Source organism: Oppia nitens, unplaced genomic scaffold (assembly GCF_028296485.1).
Source record: "Oppia nitens isolate AA-2021 unplaced genomic scaffold, nextdenovo-longstitch-racon4-pilon3 scaffold3_pilon_pilon_pilon, whole genome shotgun sequence".
In the NCBI taxonomy this organism is placed as follows: Eukaryota; Metazoa; Arthropoda; class Arachnida; order Sarcoptiformes; family Oppiidae; genus Oppia; species Oppia nitens.
In genome coordinates, this window is record NW_026533221.1 from 9,076,848 (window position 1) to 9,100,821 (window position 23,974).

The 23,974-nt window shown below is 21.5% G+C and overlaps 4 protein-coding genes across 4 annotated transcripts; all 4 read right to left on the reverse strand.

Annotated features, from left to right (window-relative positions):
• Positions 1 to 480: 480 nt before the first annotated feature.
• On the reverse strand, positions 481 to 7,127 carry LOC128958830 (neprilysin-4-like). The gene is made up of 15 exons (XM_054304769.1): positions 6,916 to 7,127; positions 6,736 to 6,780; positions 6,402 to 6,563; positions 6,220 to 6,315; positions 5,834 to 6,054; positions 4,798 to 5,279; positions 4,350 to 4,734; positions 4,130 to 4,245; positions 3,920 to 3,993; positions 1,610 to 1,661; positions 1,442 to 1,509; positions 1,236 to 1,366; positions 973 to 1,038; positions 797 to 907; positions 481 to 702 (listed from the first exon to the last, which is right to left on the reverse strand). The coding sequence occupies exons 3-15, from the start codon at positions 6,541 to 6,543 to the stop codon at positions 520 to 522; spliced, it is 2,127 nt and encodes a 708-aa protein (XP_054160744.1). The 5' UTR covers positions 6,544 to 6,563; positions 6,736 to 6,780; positions 6,916 to 7,127; the 3' UTR covers positions 481 to 519.
• Positions 7,128 to 11,584: 4,457 nt separating this feature from the next.
• LOC128958543 (uncharacterized) lies at positions 11,585 to 12,445 on the reverse strand. The gene is made up of 4 exons (XM_054304423.1): positions 12,247 to 12,445; positions 12,050 to 12,182; positions 11,824 to 11,986; positions 11,585 to 11,699 (listed from the first exon to the last, which is right to left on the reverse strand). The coding sequence occupies exons 1-4, from the start codon at positions 12,392 to 12,394 to the stop codon at positions 11,601 to 11,603; spliced, it is 543 nt and encodes a 180-aa protein (XP_054160398.1). The 5' UTR covers positions 12,395 to 12,445; the 3' UTR covers positions 11,585 to 11,600.
• Positions 12,446 to 14,523: 2,078 nt separating this feature from the next.
• LOC128957730 (uncharacterized) lies at positions 14,524 to 15,867 on the reverse strand. The gene is made up of 3 exons (XM_054303540.1): positions 15,668 to 15,867; positions 14,872 to 15,584; positions 14,524 to 14,777 (listed from the first exon to the last, which is right to left on the reverse strand). The coding sequence occupies exons 1-3, from the start codon at positions 15,800 to 15,802 to the stop codon at positions 14,561 to 14,563; spliced, it is 1,065 nt and encodes a 354-aa protein (XP_054159515.1). The 5' UTR covers positions 15,803 to 15,867; the 3' UTR covers positions 14,524 to 14,560.
• A 358-nt stretch (positions 15,868 to 16,225) lies between these two features.
• Positions 16,226 to 19,363, reverse strand: LOC128958168 (O-acyltransferase like protein-like). Its single transcript, XM_054303983.1, has 6 exons — positions 19,062 to 19,363; positions 18,725 to 18,986; positions 18,068 to 18,590; positions 17,796 to 17,938; positions 17,054 to 17,224; positions 16,226 to 16,270 (listed from the first exon to the last, which is right to left on the reverse strand). Exons 1-6 carry the CDS (start codon positions 19,199 to 19,201, stop codon positions 16,226 to 16,228), a joined length of 1,284 nt encoding a protein of 427 aa, XP_054159958.1. The 5' UTR covers positions 19,202 to 19,363.
• Positions 19,364 to 23,974: the final 4,611 nt, after the last annotated feature.

A 23,974-nucleotide genomic window follows, 5' to 3' on the forward strand; every position in this document is an offset into this window, starting at 1 on the left:
GTTGAAAATATTTATAAAATTTTATTTAAAAAATTATTTTATAGGATAATTGATATTTTTAAAATAAATATTTTGTCTATTATTATGTAAATAAGATATTAATTATTGTAATATAATTAGTATCTGTTTAATTAAAATTATAATTAACTAAATTTAATAGAACTACTTAATTACTATTATATCTATTTAATTTAATATAATAATAAAAATGTATATTAACCATATAATATAAATATACTTATATAAATAATAAATAATTTAAAAATATTTAAATAATAAATATATAATACATATATTTTAAATATTAATAATATATAAAAATAAAATAATATTTGAGATTTAATACCAACAATTTATTAACATTATTATATCATACACATAGCAATTTGTCAAATATAATAATGTGTATAATTATATGATATAATTTATATCTCATTAATTGCTTTAATAATCTATTAATATATTATTATATTTTGTTAGTGTACTGTATATGTAATGCACAGTTGACTTGAATATGAATTACCAGACCAGACATCTGTCCATTGGCTGTCTCGACATTTTGTCAGTTGACTTACAATTGAATGTCTGTGCAAACTCTTCAAAGTTGGCGAGTGATCCGTTCACACGTACCGGTTCTGGTGAATGCTTATCCCTATTTAGGCTATCTTTCAGAGCATCGGGCAATATGTTTGAACACCACATCTACATACAAACATATATAAAATAAGTTATTAAAAAAATAATGATTAATAAATTATATTAAATGTATTATATGTAAAATATTAAATATTCATACATTAGCAAATGATATGAAAAATAACTGATCCTCGTTGTAGACATTGAGAGCACCGGGCAATGATTTAAATTTATGACTATCTGGTCGGATTCGTTGATAGTGTTTGAGTGCCTGATATATATTATTATTTAATTTATGTTTCCCTAAAGCCTATTGATATTTAAATCAATACTTACTTTATATGCTATACGAATGCCTCCATTATCGGCAATATTTTCGTTTAATGTCAGCTCTCCATTAACCTTAACAATAATAAATTGAGATAATTTTTAAAAATATATAGTTTTCAAGTTAAAAAAAGAGTTATTTTTTTATTGTACAGTATATCTATCAGTAGTGACTTATTATAGATAAAATGTTTATAAGAGATGAAAGATATTATTAATTGTATATTTATTATTATTAATATTATATTTTTTAAAAAAGATAGTTAAAGTACCGTCATATTCAAATCCGGGTATTTAAATGAATTATATTGTTTAATAAAACATTTAGTTTTATCTTCAAACATATTACGTGATGTGTCTGTCCACCAATTTTTTAAGTCTCCCTTATAATTATAATAACTTCCTTTAATATCAAATATAAATATCAAATTAATATTTTTATATATATAAAAAAACAATAAAAAATATATAATCTAACCTTGAATATCAAGTGCATGTGTCATTTCATGTGCAATTATCATTCCAATTGAACCTAGATTCATTGTCCTAAATGTGACAATATATAATGTTAATTTTAAATATTAATATTAGTACAAAAAAATATGATTATTTCCAATAATAATGATAATAATAATTGTTTACTTACATTGGTCTATCTAATAAATAAAATGGATATTGGGCAATACCAGCTGGAAAATCTACAATTTATATTATATTCATTAATTATTAATTATTTATTATATTACAATCATTAATTATCTATTGTAAAGATATAGTTATTCAAATTTTATATATTAATAATGTAATTATAAAAATTAGACAATTTCTAAAAGATATTTTTCCAGAAGATTTAATTTTATAAATTTTTACATATAATAGGTATAACAAATTATTTTATAAATAAATTAAATTAATGAGTAATTAAAATACTATAGAAAATTTTTGTGAATAAATTTATTAAATTCAGTGCTTTATTGAAACTAAGCTAAAAGCAAAATAATATTTTAATTATAACAAAATAAAATGCATTTTTTTTTATTAAAAACTATAATTTACTTTGACATAAAATCCATTAAAGTAATGTTATATTAAATTACAAGACGTGTTATGAAATTTATTTTTAAAATTTGTTATTTCATTTTAATAATAAATTACTTATTTTGTTTTATCATTATTTATTTTTTTGTTAAATAATAAAAATATATATACTGTATTATTAGTGTATTACAATGCAATTAGATGTTTGAATTTTAAATTACTTCATATACGTTTATACTATATATTATATATTAGATATACACTATAATTAGTGTTGGCAAAAAAGAGAAATTTATAAAATAATAGAGAAATTTCTAGAAAGTTTCTAAAAGAAATTTTTATCTATGGGATTCCCATTTTAATTTTGTTATCTCTATATTGCTATCATATAATAATACATTACCGTAAATATTATTATTATTATTTTAATTATTAATTAAAGTAAAAAATTAATTAATTAAACTACAGTATGATATGTATAATAAAATGATGAATACAATTTTACAAAATTAATTATTATTAAATAATTATAATTATTTTATATATAGGTATCACATTTGTATAGTACTGTACTATACTGTATAATATAATATTATATCTATAATATAATATTATATCTATAATATAATATTATATCTATAATATTACAATAACTATAGATATGGGGATCCCATAGTATAACGATAAAGTTAAATTTCTATAGAAATTTATTAGAAACTTTCTATTTGCCCATCTCTAAGTATAATACATCATAGTGAATAATAATAATGAAATATAATATTTTTAAAAATAATGAAATATAATAACCTTAACAATGTGTGTATTATTATTATTATTATTATTATTATATTATATAAATTCTAGATTTTCTTAAAATTATATTTTGTAGATAATTTATAAAATAATTAAATATAATACTAGTATTTCTTTGATACATTATATACTTTGAAGTTAAACTAAATTTCAAATAATATATAAAATTAATCTTGAAATTTTATATTTGAAATAACATTAAATATTACTAAAAATAAGATTTCATAATTATTCAATTATTATTTTATATAATATAGGATCTTTAAAATAATAACAAAAATACATTTAAAATGGCAATTTATAAAAAATACTGTTTGAAAAAAGTTTGCTAAAAAAGATAATAAATTAAAGAAAGTATTTCTGTATAAATGTGTTACTTTTTGGTTTTATAATAAAGATTTCTATTAGATATAAAATGCTATACTATATAATTATTCAAATTAAATTAATCAGTTTATTACACTTTATTAAAAGATTAGTTTAAATAAAGTGTTTTATGTTTTTTTTTTGTTATAGGTATAAATTTTTAAAAATATATAAAGACTTGCTTAAAGAATAAGACAAACATAAATGATATGTTAAATATGGCAATTAATTTATTATTATTTTTATAGTTAATATATTTATTATGTAATATAATTACATTAATATATAATATATTAAATATATGGTGTAATGCTAAAAATAGAGCTTATATCTTAAACTAGTTAAAAAATAATGAAATAGAAACAATGAATCATTAAGTTAAAATTTTTAACATTGATTAAATATACTATAAATAAGTTTAATAGTTGCTTATTTAAATTATTTGAATAGATTAATTATTTGAAAATATAAACTTAAGCTAATTTAAATATAATTACATTATAAAATATTAGTTTAATAATTTTTAAAGTGCTATATATATATTAAAAACATATCAATTATAAAAATTACTCTTTTAATTCACTCAAATACACTACAATATATTATGTTTTACTATTATATAACTTTAGAATTAATATACACTAAATAAATAATATATATTTACATTTAATATTTATAATATTAATACACTATACAATTAATCAATATATTTTTAAAACTTAAACAAAATATAACTTACAAATGGCATTATTTTGAAAATGATAAAATGCTCCCACTTTAGTTGCACTGTTAGATGGCCAGTAGTCTGGTATACTATGAAAGTAAATATAAATTTTAAACAATAATAAAAAATATTTATTATAATATAAAAAATTAATAAAATAAAATAAATTTATTTAGTAATAATTAATAATTTTAATTATAAATATATAATAATGAAAAACTATACATAGGCTGTGATACCGAATATCCTATGCCATGAATGTCATCAAAAGTTTGTCTCTGTTTGCCATCTAATAGACTGATCACCGATGAAAAGAAATTGTCAATTGATATATTGCTGTACTATAATTTGCAATTTAAATATATCACATAAATATTAATTTATAATAAATCTACTAAAAAAATGTAGAAATTGTTAAATAATTAGACAATATAGTGTAGTATACCTTTTTATAGTACGGATCAATGAGATAGTCATTCATTGTCCAATTAGGATAAGCGATGTGATGGGATATATCGGTAGCCTTAAGTATGGCCTCATTTCGTGTATAACTATCCATCCATTGTGTTTGACCGACTGTATCGATGAAAGACTTATGTATTTTATCGATAACTTGTGTCATATCGCTATGCGAACGGTTCTCATAAAGTTTGCTAATATATAGTCGACCCAATAGATCGGGCATTAGGTTCTCAAGTGTTTCATAACAAATATTAGGCAAAATTTCTGGTGAATCCAATTTTTCATCAGTAAACTCATTTATGGCTCCGGTAGTTGTATATTCAATAAGATAATTGACCAAGCTCAGTGTAAATAAATTAGATACAGTTCTATATACAGTAAATTTTAATAACATTACTAATGTTTAAAAATAAAACATTTATTGATAATACCGTTTATCAGTTTCAATCAAAATCTGTGCAAATTTTTGCGCAAAATTTATATCAGGTATAATAACTTTATCGTCGTATCTAATACTGGGCACCAATTGTCGTACAATTGTTTCATAATTCAAATAACTAGATATCAAATGTAATTCATCGACAGTATAAACAATTTGTGTATAGTTTTGAAGCCAGTAGTCAATAGCTTTTGGCGGCGATTTTTCTTTGCTAAGAGTGGCCACCAATTGTCCGATAGCTGTGTTATCTGCAGATATTGTTGTCTCATTGATCGGGTGTTTATCGCCATAAATATATTTAATTTGTTTGATAATCCTATCGTCGGCATTACTATTAATGTCATTCAATTTGTGAATTTCTAAATAATTAAATTGTTGTGAAGTTTTGTGATTGTTTTTGTTAAGTTTTATTGATGGATATATAGTACTGGTGTATAGCTCAGAGCTATCTGATGATGAATAAATTGGTCCAATCTATTAGTATTATATATATATGAATAATTTATTATATTAATCTATATAATTATATTTTTTGTATCTATAATATTAACTGATGTTAAGTGGTAAGTGATAATATGTAATATTAGTTTTTAATTAAATAATATTCTAAAATGTAATTGTAATAAAAAAAATATACTGTATTGCAGTATATAAAATTGATGATACAAAATATTTTTTAAAGATATAAAAATCAAAACAAAAAATAATTAATCTAATTACTAAAAAAAGTTTTTTTTAAATATAAGCTCTAATAGTATTATATGAATAGCTTTCGAGATATTTATGTTTTTGATTATATTGTTTCGTAGTTTATCTTTTATTACAATACTATTCACTTAAATTAGGATTACATTTAATTAAAATAGGATTTATTTATCTGATATATTTGTCATTTAAAAAAAAATTTGTTTATATTTAATTGAAACAGTATTTCTAATTAATAATTAATTGTTTTTCATATAAATTTTAATATTATTTTTTTATAATCTATAATTTGAAACTAATCTCCAAAATTAATTACTACTCACATAAACAATATTGTTTGACGTGTTTTTAAAATCTTTAACCACTTGAATGTCAATAAGCGGTAAGTTTGAAGCCCCTTCCATAAGATTAAGCATGATCAATTTGATAAATGCATCCTGTACATTTAATTGGCTCTCACGCCAATTAACATCAGCACTTGGCCATCCACCAATTGATTCAATCACCTTGATCAATGATGTAAAACCATGAGCATCGCGTTCAGCTATATGTGTAATACAAATTCAAAGTAATGTTAATTACAATTAAATAATGTTACATAGAAAAAATTAATTAATCCAATATAAAAAAATTAATACAATATAAAAAAATTAATTAATAAAAAATAAAAAATATTATATTATTAATTTATATATATATATATATATACCTGAATTAATGCATGATTTATAAAATTTGTATATGTTTTGCATTGCTTTAGGCTTAATCTGTGAAATGCCTTCAATTGGTTGATTGTCTAATATTTCTATTGAAAAAAATTTGAAAAATATTTTCAATATAAAATATAAATGAAATAATTAATGTAATAATTAATTAATAAAAAGGTCATACTTCTCATGTCAGTCCTCATGGCATACATGAGCTTTTTGAATGAGTTCCAACCGTTTTCATATTTAGGAAATGGATGATCCTGTTGCCATTTACCACATGCAAACTGATAGAAATCATTGCATGGATTTACATTAAAGTCCATTGAACTGGACAGGTAGCCAGCTATTTATGATAGTGTCAACATTTAATTAGAAAACCAATATATGATTATGATAAATTAAATAATTATTCAATTGGATGTTATATTATTATTATTATTATTATTAATATTGATAAAGCATATAATTAAACTGATATAACAAAATTATGAATCAATATAATGATATCCACCCACCTGTTAATATACATTCATCGGTATAGCATTTTTCGTCGGCATTGACTAAATATTAGATAGAAAAAAAATATTTTTAATCATCAATACTAAAAAATTATATAAGAAAATTAATAACATTTGATTTAATTGTAATTTAAATATTACAAATCATTTACATATTAAACTAAAAAAAAGTATAACCTATTGTTGATGACCAGAGCACCAGTATTGTGACCGCTGTGACAGCGGTCCAAATAATACTTTTTATTTGCGCCAGTATTATATATTTTGATTAACACACGTATTAAATAATTTATATAACTTTTTCAACTTAATCAGAAATGTTTTATAAAATGAAATTATAGTTATATTGTTTATCGTAAAATATTATTACTTATATAACTAATTTATTTACAATTCACAATAAATCCAAAATAAATTTGTTTTTAGAAAACTTATAGATAATATAATTTTAGCAAAATAATTAAATTTCATTACAACAATAACATCAACAATAATAATGTTATACAAGTTTAAGTAGCAAGGCACTTTTACTGTATTCGCATTAATAAATATTAGGATTTACTATTTAATATTATAATATATGCTATTTATATTATATAGTCTATTATATAAATCATATGACTATTTAGTTTATGAATTATAAAATAATCAAAATCAATAATAAAACTTTGAATTTTGATTTGTTATAATTTCAATTATCTGTCAATCATAGATATGCTACCGTATATAATGCATACTATATAAAATAGTGTACTCTACAAAACATATTGTCAAACAAATTTATTACATTTATTACATGTCTAACTTGTGTACTAATATTGTTGTAATTTTTTTTATAAAGTACTTATAAGTTTGTAGCAAAGTTTAAATCATTATAAATTCCTAGTAATTACTTGTTTTATATTTGTATTATACAAATTGTATACACATTAAACATGAATAAAATGTTGAATGCAATAAAAATGAACTTCAATCCTACAAACATGGCATTAGGATTATACAGATATAATGTATAATAAAAACAATAGATTTTATAAACTATAATATATTATTAATTAGAAAATTAAACAATATAAACTGATATATACTCATTATCTAGTTTAACGACGCCAATATTTAAGTGATTGATTATCTATTATATAAAAAACAACTGTCACATAAAAATCAATATTAAAGACAAGTAGTTTGTTATGTAACAAAAAATACAGTATTATATATATATATATTTTAAAATTCTTATTTAATTATATATTAATTAAAATGAAAAATAAACAAAAACGGATACATAAATAAACAATATACTAATTTTTTAAAATATTTATTTTAATGATTACAGTTTATATCTAAAAAATTACTTAATACAATAGGATTGTTTTGTCAATATTTGTTATTATATTAGCTATTGATTGGCTTAATAATTAAATTAAAATGAATAATAGTATTGTGTATATAATGTATACTTTAATAATATTTGTTATTATAACAAATACTATAGTATTAAAATAAAAGTAAACATTACTTAGATTAACAAACTTTGATAAAAATAAACCTTTAAAACCATTATTAAAATTATAATATTTTTTTAATAAAATAGCTTTTTATATGCTTACTAGTTATATACGTACAGTACTAGAAAATAAAAAATAAACAATACTGTATATTGAGTAAACTAAACAATTTTTATATCTTTTATATAATAGATAAACTTGAAATGTTTTTTATTTTATTAATAATATAAAAAATAAAATTTGCTAAAATAATTAATAATGTTTACTAATAATTTATAAACCAAAACATAAGGTATATATAGTATTTTATTTAAAAGCTATTGTAAAAATAGTTATAAGTATATATGTTTATGTTTTGCTACCTTTTAAATAAAACATTAAGTAATTTGTTATATAAAATACGAACGTATTATAGTAATGTCATTAGATTTAAAGTATATAATATGAATATATTGTCAGCCAAGAGGCCGACAATTAGATAAAAAGATGGTTTGATTTAACGATAATTATAACGATTACATGTAGTGATTGGGTTGAGGGACAAAACGTTACTCAAGGGTGGAAAGGGATGTGATGTCAGTATATACGGTGTGTCTGTCTTGATTGATGGCGATATGTGACCAAACGATTTGATGACGTGAACGACATGTCGTTACGTCTACTATCGGGAGTCACACGTGAATGATGTGACGCTTTCTGATGCGCCGTTTGTTTTGAACGATTTCTTGTCGTATATGAATACGAATGTCGCGATTTCGGTGATATATCGACGTTTACATCGTTGTCTACGTCTTGAGAGGTGGTGTCGATGATTTCTCGTCCAATAGTGATAGTGTCTGTCGCCCGATGGATGTCGAGGACAGTCGGTGTCACAATAGGACGATATGTTTCGGATAGTCGTGCGATTTGAACGCAAATCGTGACGTCTTTGTTTGTTGAGCTGTCCGATGACGAGCTTTCGGTGATAGTGTTCGTTGATTGACCGGCATCGCCGTCAGTGTGGTAATGCAGAGCCGAAGCGATGAGACACTCCTTTTCGATGGCTCCGATGGTGAGTAACGTGAATATGCGGTGCCACTCCTTTGTTGAGTCTTTGGCTGCATAATGAATCGATGCCGTGGATGGTATGCGTTTGAGTGTCTTGTCGTTATTACGAGCGACCGATACGTGCGGTAAAACTGGACCGTCGGTTGTGCGAAACCGTGAGACCCGTGCGGCGACGGTCTCATTGTGGTGGCCGCTTACGTCTTCGTCCGCGCTGTCTTCGGTGTTTGTCGTATTGATAACGTTGCGGTTGACACGTTTGCTACGATGTGAGGCCCGTATACGCTCAGCACGTGTTGGGCACCTCGTACTGTATCTGTACGGCATTTCGGACGATTCACGGTTTTTGTCAATGAAATCAACTACAGTAATGCGTTATCCTGCCGACTGCGCCAATAATGTCAGCCAAGAGGCCGACAATTAGATAAAAAGATGGTTTGATTTAACGATAATTATAACGATTACATGTAGTGATTGGGTTGAGGGACAAAACGTTACTCAAGGGTGGAAAGGGATGTGATGTCAGTATATACGGTGTGTCTGTCTGTGAGTGTATACAGTCGACATCTGGTCGACAATATAAATATATAAAATTTAATGTTTGATTAGATAGCTTAAAATATAATATTATTTTGCTTTACTATGAATAATATTCTCAATATTTTTTTTTATTAAATTCAAAACAGATATCAAAACATTGTTTTCAATATTAAATTATAGAGATAATGATATAATAATTTTTATAAATAGTATTAAATAGTATTATTACAGTATAAACTTGACATAATTAATAAATAAGTAATTTAATTACAATACATTTTATAAAAATGTAATTTGAGTTAACATTTGATTTTTTGTTGTTTTATAAGTGTTTATAAGCTTTATATCAAACTTTGCATAAACGCAACCATAGACTTGTCCTGTCTTTGAATTCACATAAGACATATTGACTTCAGACTGACCCTAAAATATGATATTTATTTTTTTTATATTTAAATAAAACAATTTAAATTTTAACATTATATTTTATATTATTAATCAATCATTTTAGTGAAACAAATCGTATAAGTTATACAATAATTTTTCTGAAAATATCGGGAACGTCAGGTAGTTTACAATCGCTAAAAATGAAATGTATAGTTTTTAGTATTTAATGGACAGTCGACTGGCATCATTGCCATCCCTTGCTAAATTGCTATCCCTTTTCAAAATTGTTCATAATAATTGTAGGTACTATTATATAGTAGTTATAAAAAATTTTATGTTTAAAATATATAAACAAATAATAATAATATAACTTATTATTTTATTGTTATACTAACTAACCACTAGTCATGAACCCATTTGATCCAAACACGGTATATGCATACGATATACCATTTTATTGTGTTTTGCAAAGGTTTGTTAGAAAGTTTAATATTAAATATAAGTTTATTTTTAAATATTCATAGTTCGCTATATTTTGTATATTTTTGTTATTTTTTATACTTGAAGTTTTAAAAGTTAGTTTATTTTATATAAACATTAAAGATCCATGATTTGACATTTTTATAGGTCATAACTTTTTTATCATAAAATCACAGAATAACCAATTTCAATATATAAGCTTTTTTAATGTCACTGAATATATATATATATATAATAACTAAAAATATAATGTTTGTATTTTTTTACAAAACCACGGACTTAATTAACTTAATATATATATTAAAATCTTTTTTAATGTTTACTTATAATTAAAGGAAGAAACGAAAACTTTATATCGATTAGATATCTTATATTATAAGTTATATTATATATATACAGTATATAGCACTGGTGATCAGTATAGTGATTTCTGATTACTTTTGATTAAAATGCACTGTCGAAGCTTATGGTTTATTATAATATATTTCATCTAGCTCAAATACACTGTTACATATTAATTTTAATTAAGTGGTATATTTTATTTAATATTATATAAAAAAGGTTATTAAATTTGTGTATTATAATTTTTTTGTTTTTTATCTTGGTCAGTAATTATGTTTAATGTTTTTAATGTTTATGTACACCGTATAATAATCGTGATATCGCCTGGTATATAGCATTGTTTTACCGCTACTTTACTACTATATGTTTACTACTGTATGCTTAACTATAATAATATTTTTCTTATTAAATTTTACAGAATATTACAGATAAAAAATGATAATTTTAATTGAAAAAAGTGTATTACAGTATAAATTTGAAATAACTTAATATTTATTTAAAAAAAGTAATGTTATTACACAATACATTTGATAAATATTTGAGTTAATTGTTGTTTGCTTTTTATAAGTCTAAAACTTTGACATCAAACTTTGCATAAACACAACCATAGACCTGACCTGTCTTTGAGTTCACATATGACATATTGACTTCAGACTGACCCTAAAACATGATATACAATATAATATTTAAAAAATATAACAACTTTTACATTTATAAATCAATTTTATCTTATATTATACCATTAAACAAAATAGTATTATTAGTATATTGAGTTAATACATACATCGATAACTTTTTTGAAAATATCGGGAACGTTAGGTAGTGTACGATCAGTAAAATGAAATGTATAGTTTTTAGTATTTACTGGACAATCAATTGGCATCATTGCACCGAATAGATTGCTATCTTTTTTCCATACTTTTTGTTGTTCGCAATAATCATAAGTACTATTGTTATAAAAAAATTTATAATCAAAATTCATATATATATATAATAATAATAAATTTTACCATGAACCAATTTGATCCATACAAGGTATATGCATACGATTGGGCGTCAATTTATCCAATGATAGTACAGCTATTAAATCTTGACTGGGTACATCTTTAATTATATTGACATCAATGTCAATATCGACAGTTCCTGAGTTAGAAAAATAATAATAATTTTAACAAAAATTCATTGAATTCAAGTTTAGTGTGCGCACCTGGATACTTAATGGGATAGGGATTAATTTTAATTGCACCCATACGTGAATAGGAATCGCTTGGACCACAATTTCTGATGACAAGCTCACTGTTTATTAAGTTTATTGCATTAATAACTAAAACAATTAATAACAATATAATTGACATTTTTTATTAATTTTATGTATTTCGTGTTTTGTTTTATTTTTAAATAAATTGCTAAATAAATTTTAACTCAAATGTGTGATCCATTAAATACTTATTTGACAGTGAATTTAGCATATGTTTAGATAACTTTTGTACTTTCAATTTTATACAATTAATTTGTTAATTAATTATATCTAAAATGCTATCTATAATATATTTTGTTGGGCAATGTAACTTATTACAGCTAATCAATTAATTAATTCACATTAGTCTATAACATCTCTTAAAATATTAACTTTGTTTTTAAAAAAATGAAAATACAAATAAAATCTTATTATAAGTTTTTACTTAAGATATTAACCAAATTAAATAATTATATGATCGTACACTATACACGTATTAACTATAAAGCACATTGTCATTATTTTTATAAAAAACTATAATACAGTAATGTGTGATAATTAATGATATTATAAAAAATATATTTTGTATAAATAATTTAATTAGATTAATAATCATTGACAAAATCCTCATTATTTAATAATTAAGTTTTATTACATTAGATATTATTTCAACATTGTTTTCATAATAGGAAACGTGTTTATATGTGGACTCTGCCTTAAATATAAATATAAATAAATAAAGTTTTTTTTATAAAAATATTTTAATTATCCTATTAAATGTCATTTATGAATAAAATTAAAAATTAATATAAATACATTAGACTATTTATATAATAATCTATTTTTGTATAATTATAATACATAGTACTRGTATTCAAATGATATATATATGTATACTATACATTTTATAGTATATATATATATATATATAATTTATACTGTATATAATCTCATGTACTGTTACAAAGTGGCTGTTTTTATTAAATAGTTACTGAATTATATTGAGAACTAGCATATGCTATATACAAGTAATAAACTATATATTAATAGTATAGTACTGTATGTACCAGCCGTTATCACAATGATTATACGGTCCCTTACTTGAAAACATAATTACTGACCAAGATAAAAAACAAAAAAATTCTAATACACAAATTTAATAACATTTTTTATATAATATTAAATAAAATATACTATTTAATTAAAATAAATATGTAACAGTGTATTTGAGCTAGATGAAATATATTTTAATAAACCATAAGCTTCGACAGTGCATTTTAATCAAAATAATCAAAAATCACTTTGCTGATCACCAGTGTACTATGCATACTATGCATACTATGTACTGTGTTATCTAAATACTGTATAAAACAATAATATATATATATATTTAATGTTTTTATTAATTCTAAATTTTTTCATAATCATTAATAAATTATATGATATGATATAAACATTTATAAATTTTACTAAATTACATCCATTAATATTCAATATCATTTAAATAAGATATTATTAATAATATAAGATCATCGTTATAAAACTAAAAAAACTTATTTAATAATAATTTAATAATTATTAAGATACATTATTCTTATAATTTTTAAAGAAATTTTAATTTATAATTCATTTATATTATTACATTTTTTCAAAAATACCATATTATTAAATATATTAATTTTTAATACATTATATAAACATTTTTAAGATTAATTTTACCATTAATTACATAAAGTATGAATATTACTTAACAAAATAAAAATAAGACTTTTATATAGTTAATTAAAAAAATAACTTCATCATATTTAATTTATATTATTATTATTATTTAACATTCACTATATGTCATTATTTACAGATTGATTTTACATTACATGTTGTATATTATTTAAATAAATAATTTACGATTACTTTTATAAAATGTGATTCAATACTATTATTATATACCATTAAATTATAAAATCAACACTAATTTACAATATGATAAAATCATGCATATAATGTAATACAGTTTAGCAAAATTTCCTTATAAATAATGTTGAATTATAAATGAAGATATTGAATGTGATATATAATACTAAATTAATTGTTTAAAATTTTTTGAAAATCAATAATTCTAGAGTGTATTAATAATATATTATATTTTATTTATATATTTTAGCTCAATTTGGTTATTTTATTATATAAATTCAAATTGTTAATTATAAATAAGTATTTAAAAATTAAATAAACATATTTTTTGAAATTTTAATTATATTTTATAATAATAAAAAAATATTTGTGTTTAATTGTTAATAAATTTAGCCAACATTGACAACGGTTTGTAACCCAATTGTTTTGTATAGAAAGACTGTCTATTCTTTTCCAAACAAATTGTTCCGTACGGTTGGTTAACCAATTGAGATGGTATTCCACATTTAGCCCCATCAAAACGTTTAATAAATGCTTCTACATTAATATTCTCAGTGCCAATTTTGTCACAATTGCAATCTAGTTTATTGCTACCTATTTTACACACACACACACACATATATATATTCAATAATAAATTATTTTAATATTTTAAAATATTTAGAAAAACAATGGTTAGAAAACCTACCGGTTATATCAACAAATAAAGCTTTGCCTAAATTTTTGTGTGAGTCCTTTTCAAAATATGCTATACTCGTGCCTTTAAGATTAATAGTATGTAATGTAACGGGCAGTTCTACCTTTAATTCAAACGTTTTCAAGTTAGGCGTCTCCGATATGTCCAAATAGCGTAGGGCAGAAAATGAAGTCAAATCGGGAGTAATTTTAGTAATACCGGTGCCTTTTAGTATCAATCTTTCAATAGTTGGGGCAACTTTCTCGAAATCAGCTAAATTGTCGACATCAAAGTTGATATTTTTGTAGATCACCAAATCCCTGAGCCGACCACCTGCTCGTGTACTTTTTCTAGTACCATCATCAACCCCACCCCCACCAGCCAGAGCTTCGGACAATTTTAGCCACTGTTCTCTCTGTATATTAGGACTGTTGGCTATAATAATTGATTCGACATTTGTTGCTATTTTTGAAAAAAATGAGTTGTCTTTAGAGCCAAATGCCTCGAGTTTTGGTGAGTTATTAATAATAATTCGCCGAATAATTGTTTTTTCGTCAAATACATCGCCGGGTAATGAACTGAGAGGAAAGTTATTAATAATTAGGTCGTCGATGTCATAACCGTTTAGTTTATTCAAGTTTTCCTTCAATTGGACTATAGTTATTGCGGGCGGTATTCCACTACACGTTAGAGTGGTTTTGTATGTAAAGTCGACTGTACTCTAAATTAATTAATATTAAAGTTTTTGTTAATTTAAATATTTAATTATAATAAAAATAATAATTATTATTATGCTTTACATACAAAGATTGACGCACATACACAACCAGGTATGGCATTAATTGGAGTAAAACAGCCGTATCTGCCCGACTGTACCAATAGTGGACAAACTAACAATAGGCATAACACAATTGGTGATAATTTAATTAAAGACAACATTTTTACAGTTGATAACTAATATTGTTTGAAACAATGCGCTTACTGTATATTTATACCATTTTTCAAAGGATTTTGTTTTGTTTAATTCAAAGTTTTTGTTATCACATTTTTTTGGTCTGAGCTATAAAAAATAAATATGAAATGCATGATTTTAAATCATATATTATTTTATTTGAAGATCACATTATAAATCTGTTTAATTGATATTTATTATCAATAATAAAATAATATATTTTATGATTTTATTTTTTTCGAAATAATAGCAATAATACTTTCAATTTTATTTTTATTAATAGGTATAATAAAAAATATTATTGCCTTTTAGATTTAGTATATTGTATTTTGTATATATGTTGTCCTTGACCTTATTTAACCTTGATATAATTTTTAATATATAAATAAATTTACAGGAAAATTAAAGTATCAATAAATTCTTAACTGTGACCCACTTTTATTTGATAGCATACTCTAGTAACAACAATCATCAAATTTACAAATATATTATTAGATTAAATATAGTTTACAAGAAAATGCAATAATAAATCTTAAATGCAATAAAATAGTAAATTTTAATAAATTAGATATGTATCACTAATTGTTAATAATAAATATTAAACCAAAATAAATTACAAATTTAACATATTACAGTAAATTATTATACAGTAGTTATTGTTTATTATATATTTTTAAAAAATCCAATATTTACTAAAAATAAATGAAATTAGTATATATTTTCAATACTTAAAAATTTACCTAATAAGTATCAAAATAATTCAATAGATTCTACTATTATTAGATAAAAATTATATTACTTTAAAAAACATTCATTTATTATACCATATGAAATTGATAAACATTATTTTATCATATATTTAATAAATTATGTTTGCATATTTCAGTAATCTTATTACTTACTAGTATGTAATATAAATATATGGTTATTTTGTACTTAAATACATTTTATTATTTAATGATATTTTTAAAAAAATGTTACAAATTTACTTATAATTTAATAAATCATATTTTTAATACAAATTTATATAGAAAATGTTTGATATTTATTACATGATAATATTTTAAATTAATATATTTGTATTATAAATTTTATTAAATATAATAAATAATATTGAGATATATATTTATAAAAACAACTTAATATAATTTTGTTACTAAAAAAATTATTCATAAAATTATAGTATAAAATTTGTAGACTTATTCAATAAATATATATTTAAGTTCAATAGAGTTTGCGTTTTCATCGATAGCCGTTTGAGTAGATTTTACGATTAAATTATTTTGTTTTTTATCTAATTTTTTATTTTTAAATATATTCAACAATTTGATTAATGGATATTCAATAAAAATGTACATTAAATATGAGATGACAATCATCAAGGCTATGTCCATAATTAGATGCTCAATCTAAATTATTCATAAATAAATAAACAATACAAAATTAATATACATGCAATTAATATATTTATCATTGTTATAATTTATAATAGAGTATATACGATATTATAAAATAATTTTATATAAATTATCATGTGATTTTCGTCTATTAAAAATAAATTATAATAATTATCAATAATAATAATCATCATCATTTAAATAATTATATAAAAATTATAAAACAATTAGTGATTGTTTTTTAAATAATATATTATTGTACTAATTTCTAAAAATGCCATTAAAATATTGTGATTATTACTTTCTAATTAATCTATTTAATGTATAAACTAACTATACTAATGTAAATATCTTTAGGAAAATATTTTAATAAATAATTGCGAAATAAAATATTTAATTTGTTGATTGCAAATAAATCCATGTTTGTACTGTATATTCATTTATGCAAATTTTGACGCAATAACAACAACAAAATTGTATATTAAATATATATATTTTTATTATATATTTAAGTTGTATTGTATTATTTGCAAGTCTCTGATATTTTGATTTTTTCAAAATTAATAATAATAACAAAACATACCTGAGCTGAATGTCTTAAAGGCACAGTATCGCGTAATGTTAGCTTTCTATAGCCAATAACTATTGGACCAATTAATAATATACCATAAGACAACCTCAATATTACACCAAATAGTGAAGATGATAATAAAACTTGAAACATATCTGTATGTTATATAGTTTTAAACAATTTAATATTAGACAATATATAGTAAAAGCGTTAATATTTAATCAAAGTATACAGTATTTGTATTGTTATTTTAAAGAATAATTAATGTTTTTGATGTACAATACCTTTGCTGAGCACATCATACATAAGCCATAAGTTAGCAATAGTCCAAAAAACTTTACCGAAAGTGAACCATAAATTAAAATTGTATTTATTTTGAATGACATTCATATCTTTAAAGTTTTCACTCCAAGCTATGACCGCAATAAACAATGAATAGCATATAATTGAGTTAACAAATTTGACATGTATGTTTTTCACTAAATTATCAAGTTGATTTTTGTTTCGCATAATATAACCAAACACAATGCCCACAATAAATATAGAGATGTATTGGTCGGGAAAACCAAATAACCGCATAATTGATTGCCTCATCTCAATAGCGGTGTGCACTTCGGCCGCCTCGTAGGGCATAGCCTTCAAGTTTAACAATAGTTTTTGTAAAATATTTACAACACATGTTAGCAAAAAGGCAATCAAATTAAATATATAGCCAAAATGTGGGGATATTTTGAATGGCACTAAAAATAGCGGTGATATTATATGTAATTGAAATATAAGTAATATAAACCAGGTTCCGGGATTACACTTAAATTTTTAAAAAGTAAAAATAAGCAATTTTCAGATAATTGTATGCATAAAAACTGTATTGTTACCAGTAATTAGTAATAAAAATATATGTTTATTAATTATATCATTATTATTATTTAGTTTATTCTTACCAATTGAGATGATTCGTGTATTAGATTACTAATAAATAATAGGTTTGCCCAATAATTTTGTGAACACGACTCTACAAATGTAGGATAACCAGTGTTCCATAATGGCCCGGACCCAATTAGGGATAGTAGGTTAAAGACAAGCAATGACGCCAACATTTTTACTGTTAAACGATACCACTTTTCACCGACAAATCTAATGTATTGCCAAACTGTTAACGGAATCTGTTTGTCACCAAAAAAGTCATACGATATGTAAATTCCGCTATAATTTAAAGGTTTTTWAAAATAATTAATTTATATTCTATTAAAGAGAAGTTAAATAAAATATAGGGTATACCTAATGACAAGTATCATATCTTTATGAAATAGTGTGCGTAACCAAAAATATTTGGTTTCATTGACAATGTTTAACAGATAACTATTGTGGACATTCCTGTAACCAACAAAACCGCTGCCAATAATTGACGTATAATTCATAACAGCCAACAACCAAAAACTATATAACAATTGCAGCGCATCGGCAGCTAATAGTCTATTAGTTAATGGACTAAACAATTGTTTGTTAGCATCAATCAGTGAATATTGTTTTAAATAGTCGATCCAAACATTTGGTTTGTTTGGTCTTAATGATGAACAGTAGTTATTATTTATTATAATATCATAATTATTATTATTATTATAATTTAATTGATAGTATACCATCAATATTGTTGAAATTAGCGAAAATGCAACCATAATAGACATTAATATTCTTTAATGGATATATCAATTTAAAAATAATTAATTACTTTTGAAAAATATTTTATCAAATTATTTCTTACAACATAACAGTTTGATAATTATTTAACGTTAGGTTATCTGTGCTAACATCACATTTGGGTCCGACTTCAATAGGAATGTTAATGATTGGTTGAATTACTAAAAAAATGAAAAATATAAACTTAACTTAAATTAAAAATTAAATATTTATACTTTAAATATTAAATGTTTATCTAATAAATATTTCTATTAATCTCTTATAAAATATAATAAATTATTAAAGTTATAGTTATTAAATATTTGATTAATTTTTAAAATTTATTTTTACTTACCATTCTTTAAAATATTTTGCACATCATTGACACTACACATAGACGGTATACATAATCCATAATTAAATACATAAAATTTATTGGACACAACATTCAGAGATACTAATACTTTAAAAATATTAATATTATTTTCAATCTCTTTGTCGGATATCACAGACAATTGAATGTCTGAAATTAATTTTTTAATACGAGTTTCCAGTTGTTTGAAATCAATTATCTGGACATACGGTCTGATCAAACAATACTTTCCGTATATGTACTCATTATTGTCATAAATTGGCGCACTTTTAATGTCCAAACACTGTTCATAATTACCAAATATAGTGGACACACCTTCCAAGACACCCGACGGTAATTTACCGTTTGCATCAAATACTAAAAAAATTTATAAAAATTGATAATTTATTTTTTTWAAATTAATATTATTAAAACAAAATAAAAAWCTAACATTTGTAAGCCCAGAGCTGTCCATTTCGTAGGCCATTCCACACGTGAAGCACCGATTTTTGGCACTCAACCGATATATTAAGTGATAATAAAAATTCAAAAGCCGTTTGTTTTAGTTTTAACTCAATTGGCTTAAGGTTTTCAGTAATTTTTTTTGTTATATCACTTAAACTTAATGTCACATTTTGAATACTTTTCAATTGTTTAATAGTAGACTTTTGGAAATTATTATAAACTTTGARCAATGGTTTTGAAACTTTTTGAAATCTTTCACTATTTTCCTTATTCTGTATATTATTTACATTGCGATTACATTGAGTTTTATTATTACAATTAATCACTRTATTAGTATCAGTATTGCTAGAGTTTGCACATCTTAATAGTAGTATAAATAAAATTAAATAAATAATAAATTTGATAGACATAAAAATATTGCACATTATAATAAATTAATTAAATACTTAAATAATAAATGCTTTTCATATATTTTTAAAAATTCTTAATGTTGTCAATAATAATAATAATACTATAATTTGAATTAAAAATATGAAATATTGAACAATCTGTGAATGTCTATCATTTTAAATTTCAAACTATTTATATATCTGACTAAATCAATTATATCATATTTTCAATTATTAAATATCAATAAATATCTATATATATATAGACTACAGTATATACTTTATACAAATATAAACAATATTTACATTTTAGATATACACTGCCCTGAGTGCCCTTAAGGTACTAAAAAAAGTAATCAGGTTTTGGTTTAAAATTAAGAAAAATATTATTACACTTAACATCATCGGACATATAGTTATTGATAATACATGTAAAGTTGCTTTTCAAGGGCTTTCACATTAAAAAATACTCACTAAATACAGTATACATTATAATTTATAGTACGATATAATAGTACGGCTTTTAATATAAAACCATGTTTTACTGTTTTATACTGCAATGGTTTTTAATGTAAATGTACAAACACTGTCTACGTAAATCAAATTTGAAACAATAATTAATTTTTTATTTAAATGTATGACTTAATAGTTAATTGTGTGTTTTTTCATAACATGTCAATTTGTGGGCTCCCTAAGCTTATTAACAATACATAATAATACATAATAATATAGTAATATTAAGTAACACTAATAAACTGCATTATCAATAATTTAATATGAGTTTGTTTATTGAAACATAACATAATAAATGTTTAACAAATTTATCATATTTTTCTTTAAACATCATTAGAAAAATTCGCGAGAAATAGTTATGTAAAAAATAACTAAAAAATTCAGAATTAAAATAAGATTTCAAATAAATGTWAATACAATATTATTTTTTCTATATTTTACGCAATATATTTGCTTAAAAAAAAGATTTAAATTTTTTTTTATTTAATTACTGTATTTTATTTATTGTTATTTTATTGCAATTTCTGATACTTAATGCAATGTTTTCATTATATGTTCAAATCTTTTTTGGGTTTTCACTGCTCTGAAGTGCAAAAGTAAATAAACTTTTGTTACTTTATTTAAAACTTTGAATGTAATAAATTATATAACAAAATAAAATTAAGTATTTTATCATACTTAAGTAATTTTTATTTTGTATGTTATTAAATTTACATTTATTAAAAATAACAAACTATTATATGTTAAACAATAATAKTAGTATTAATATTTAATTAAATTTATTAATTTAAAGTGATTGAAATGATTGAGAGTAATTTATTTATTTATTTTTTAAACWAAATCATAATAAAAGTTTGTAAAAATTACACAAAATTGTTAACTTATAAAATATTAAATAACTTAATAATGTGTAATCAATATAATAAACATAATGGKAAAAACAATAATTAAAWCTTTAACATCGGATTAGTTATCGGATTCATTCAAATAATAATAACAATTAAAATTMATAAATTACTAATTAATAAGTGAAAATGATATCATTATACCTATTTAAATAATTTGATTAAAAATCCTATTTGTTTAAAATGTTGTTAATCGGTCAGAGCACTCACATTATGGTAATTATTATTAAATTTGAAATTGTATATTTTTAAGTGATTATATTTTAATCATCATATTTATTATTTCATTGAATAATTTATAGATAAAAAAAATTATAATAGTATTAATAAAATTAATTTATTAATATTCAAGTATTTATTTTTAATAARTTASCTAAAATTTAATTTGAGATTATTAATAATTAAATGATATATACATTAATAAATAAAATATAATAGTTAAACAAAATCGAGTTTAATAAAAAATTTTAATATAAAATAAAATATATAAGTAAAATTTTAAAATTAAAAGCAAACTTAAGTTAAATTTTGTTGTTATGATTAAGAATTTTATTTTTGTTGTTTATTTRATTTATTTATATTATTAAGTGATTCAATTTTTGTTGTTWATATTTTTACAAATTAATAATAACTAATTATATATGATTAGAGATAAGCAAATAGACATTTTACTTAATCATTATACTATGGGATTCCCATATATATAGATATTGTGATACTAWTATACWCTACACTACAAGTAATGGRATTCTTATTTATAAAATTCATATAATTATCWAATTATAATTTTTTATATTTTTAGTTTAATRTAATTAATGAATTATTTTTTACTTTGAGTATTAATTAAAATAATAATAATAAAATTTAGTTAATATTTATAGTTATAATGAATTGTTTCAATATAACAAATATCAAKAGAATATAAATTAATATGGGATCACATAAACAGAAATTTCTTTTTGAAACTTTTCATAAATTTCTGTTATTTTAAAAATCTCTCTTTTTTGCCAATACTACATATGAATCATATATGATACTTACAAACTTAACACTAWATTMTATGAAATAATTAATATTACTAGAAAATTCAAAATAAGATTTTCATAAAAAATAATACTTCAATTTAATAAATTTAATGAAACAAAATTTTTATTATTATAAACTAAATTATTTTATTCTTCAATAATAGTTTTCACAACAAATTATATCCAATAGAGTTATCTTAAATAAATGTTATTGAAAATTGCTTTCAAGTGTTGTATATTTAGATTGTATTTAAAATATGAATTAACATAATGTCAATRATAATAATTGAMAAATATATAAATATTTTAACAATTGACGATTTTTTGCAACTTTTAAATTGACTTAATATTAAAAATTGTATTAACTTATATTTATTTATAAATTTAGTTACTATAATATGATACTTAAAAATATTTTCTATTATTAAATRTTTACTTTAGTTGTGTAATTRTAAATATTTGCAATTTAAATTGCAATAATTATATTCATAATAAATATTACCATTAAATAGCATTATGTTTACCGTTAAGTAATATTTTTTTWATAAATTTTTACTAAATCTGATAATTTGAATAAATGTTTATTAATTAATGAATGTGAAAATTTTATGATAATTAATGCCTCAAGAAATATTTTGTAAATTAACGTTTTACTAAAAAAAACTTACTTTTATAAGAACTTTTGAAAGTGTTATTAATAATATTTTATTATTTATATTATTATTATATTATTTATTGTACTTTTAAACAAATTTAACTATATTGATTAAACAAAATTATTAAAAATATCAATTATATTAATTAATTTAATTTTACTGTACAAACAATATTGATAAATATAAAACTAATGACTATTATTTAAATT

Coding starts and splice junctions, on each gene's coding strand:
- LOC128958830 (XM_054304769.1), bottom strand. CDS start 6,543: ATGGACTTTAATGTAAATCCATGCAATGATTTCTATCAGTTTGCATGT. Junction 4,246..4,349: donor TTGATCCGTACTATAAAAAG/GTATACTACACT, acceptor TGCAAATTATAG/TACAGCAATATATCAATTGA. Junction 1,662..3,919: donor TTTTCAAAATAATGCCATTT/GTAAGTTATATT, acceptor TATAAATTGTAG/ATTTTCCAGCTGGTATTGCC.
- LOC128958543 (XM_054304423.1), bottom strand. CDS start 12,394: ATGTCAATTATATTGTTATTAATTGTTTTAGTTATTAATGCAATAAAC. Junction 11,987..12,049: donor ATGGATCAAATTGGTTCATG/GTAAAATTTATT, acceptor TTATAACAATAG/TACTTATGATTATTGCGAAC. Junction 11,700..11,823: donor TTTTCAAAAAAGTTATCGAT/GTATGTATTAAC, acceptor ATCATGTTTTAG/GGTCAGTCTGAAGTCAATAT.
- LOC128957730 (XM_054303540.1), bottom strand. CDS start 15,802: ATGTTGTCTTTAATTAAATTATCACCAATTGTGTTATGCCTATTGTTA. Junction 15,585..15,667: donor GTGTATGTGCGTCAATCTTT/GTATGTAAAGCA, acceptor TAATTAATTTAG/AGTACAGTCGACTTTACATA. Junction 14,778..14,871: donor TTTGTTGATATAACCGGTAG/GTTTTCTAACCA, acceptor TAAAATAGGTAG/CAATAAACTAGATTGCAATT.
- LOC128958168 (XM_054303983.1), bottom strand. CDS start 19,201: ATGAATTATACGTCAATTATTGGCAGCGGTTTTGTTGGTTACAGGAAT. Junction 18,591..18,724: donor TACACGAATCATCTCAATTG/GTAAGAATAAAC, acceptor TAAAAATTTAAG/TGTAATCCCGGAACCTGGTT. Junction 17,225..17,795: donor CTTTAAGACATTCAGCTCAG/GTATGTTTTGTT, acceptor TGAATAATTTAG/ATTGAGCATCTAATTATGGA.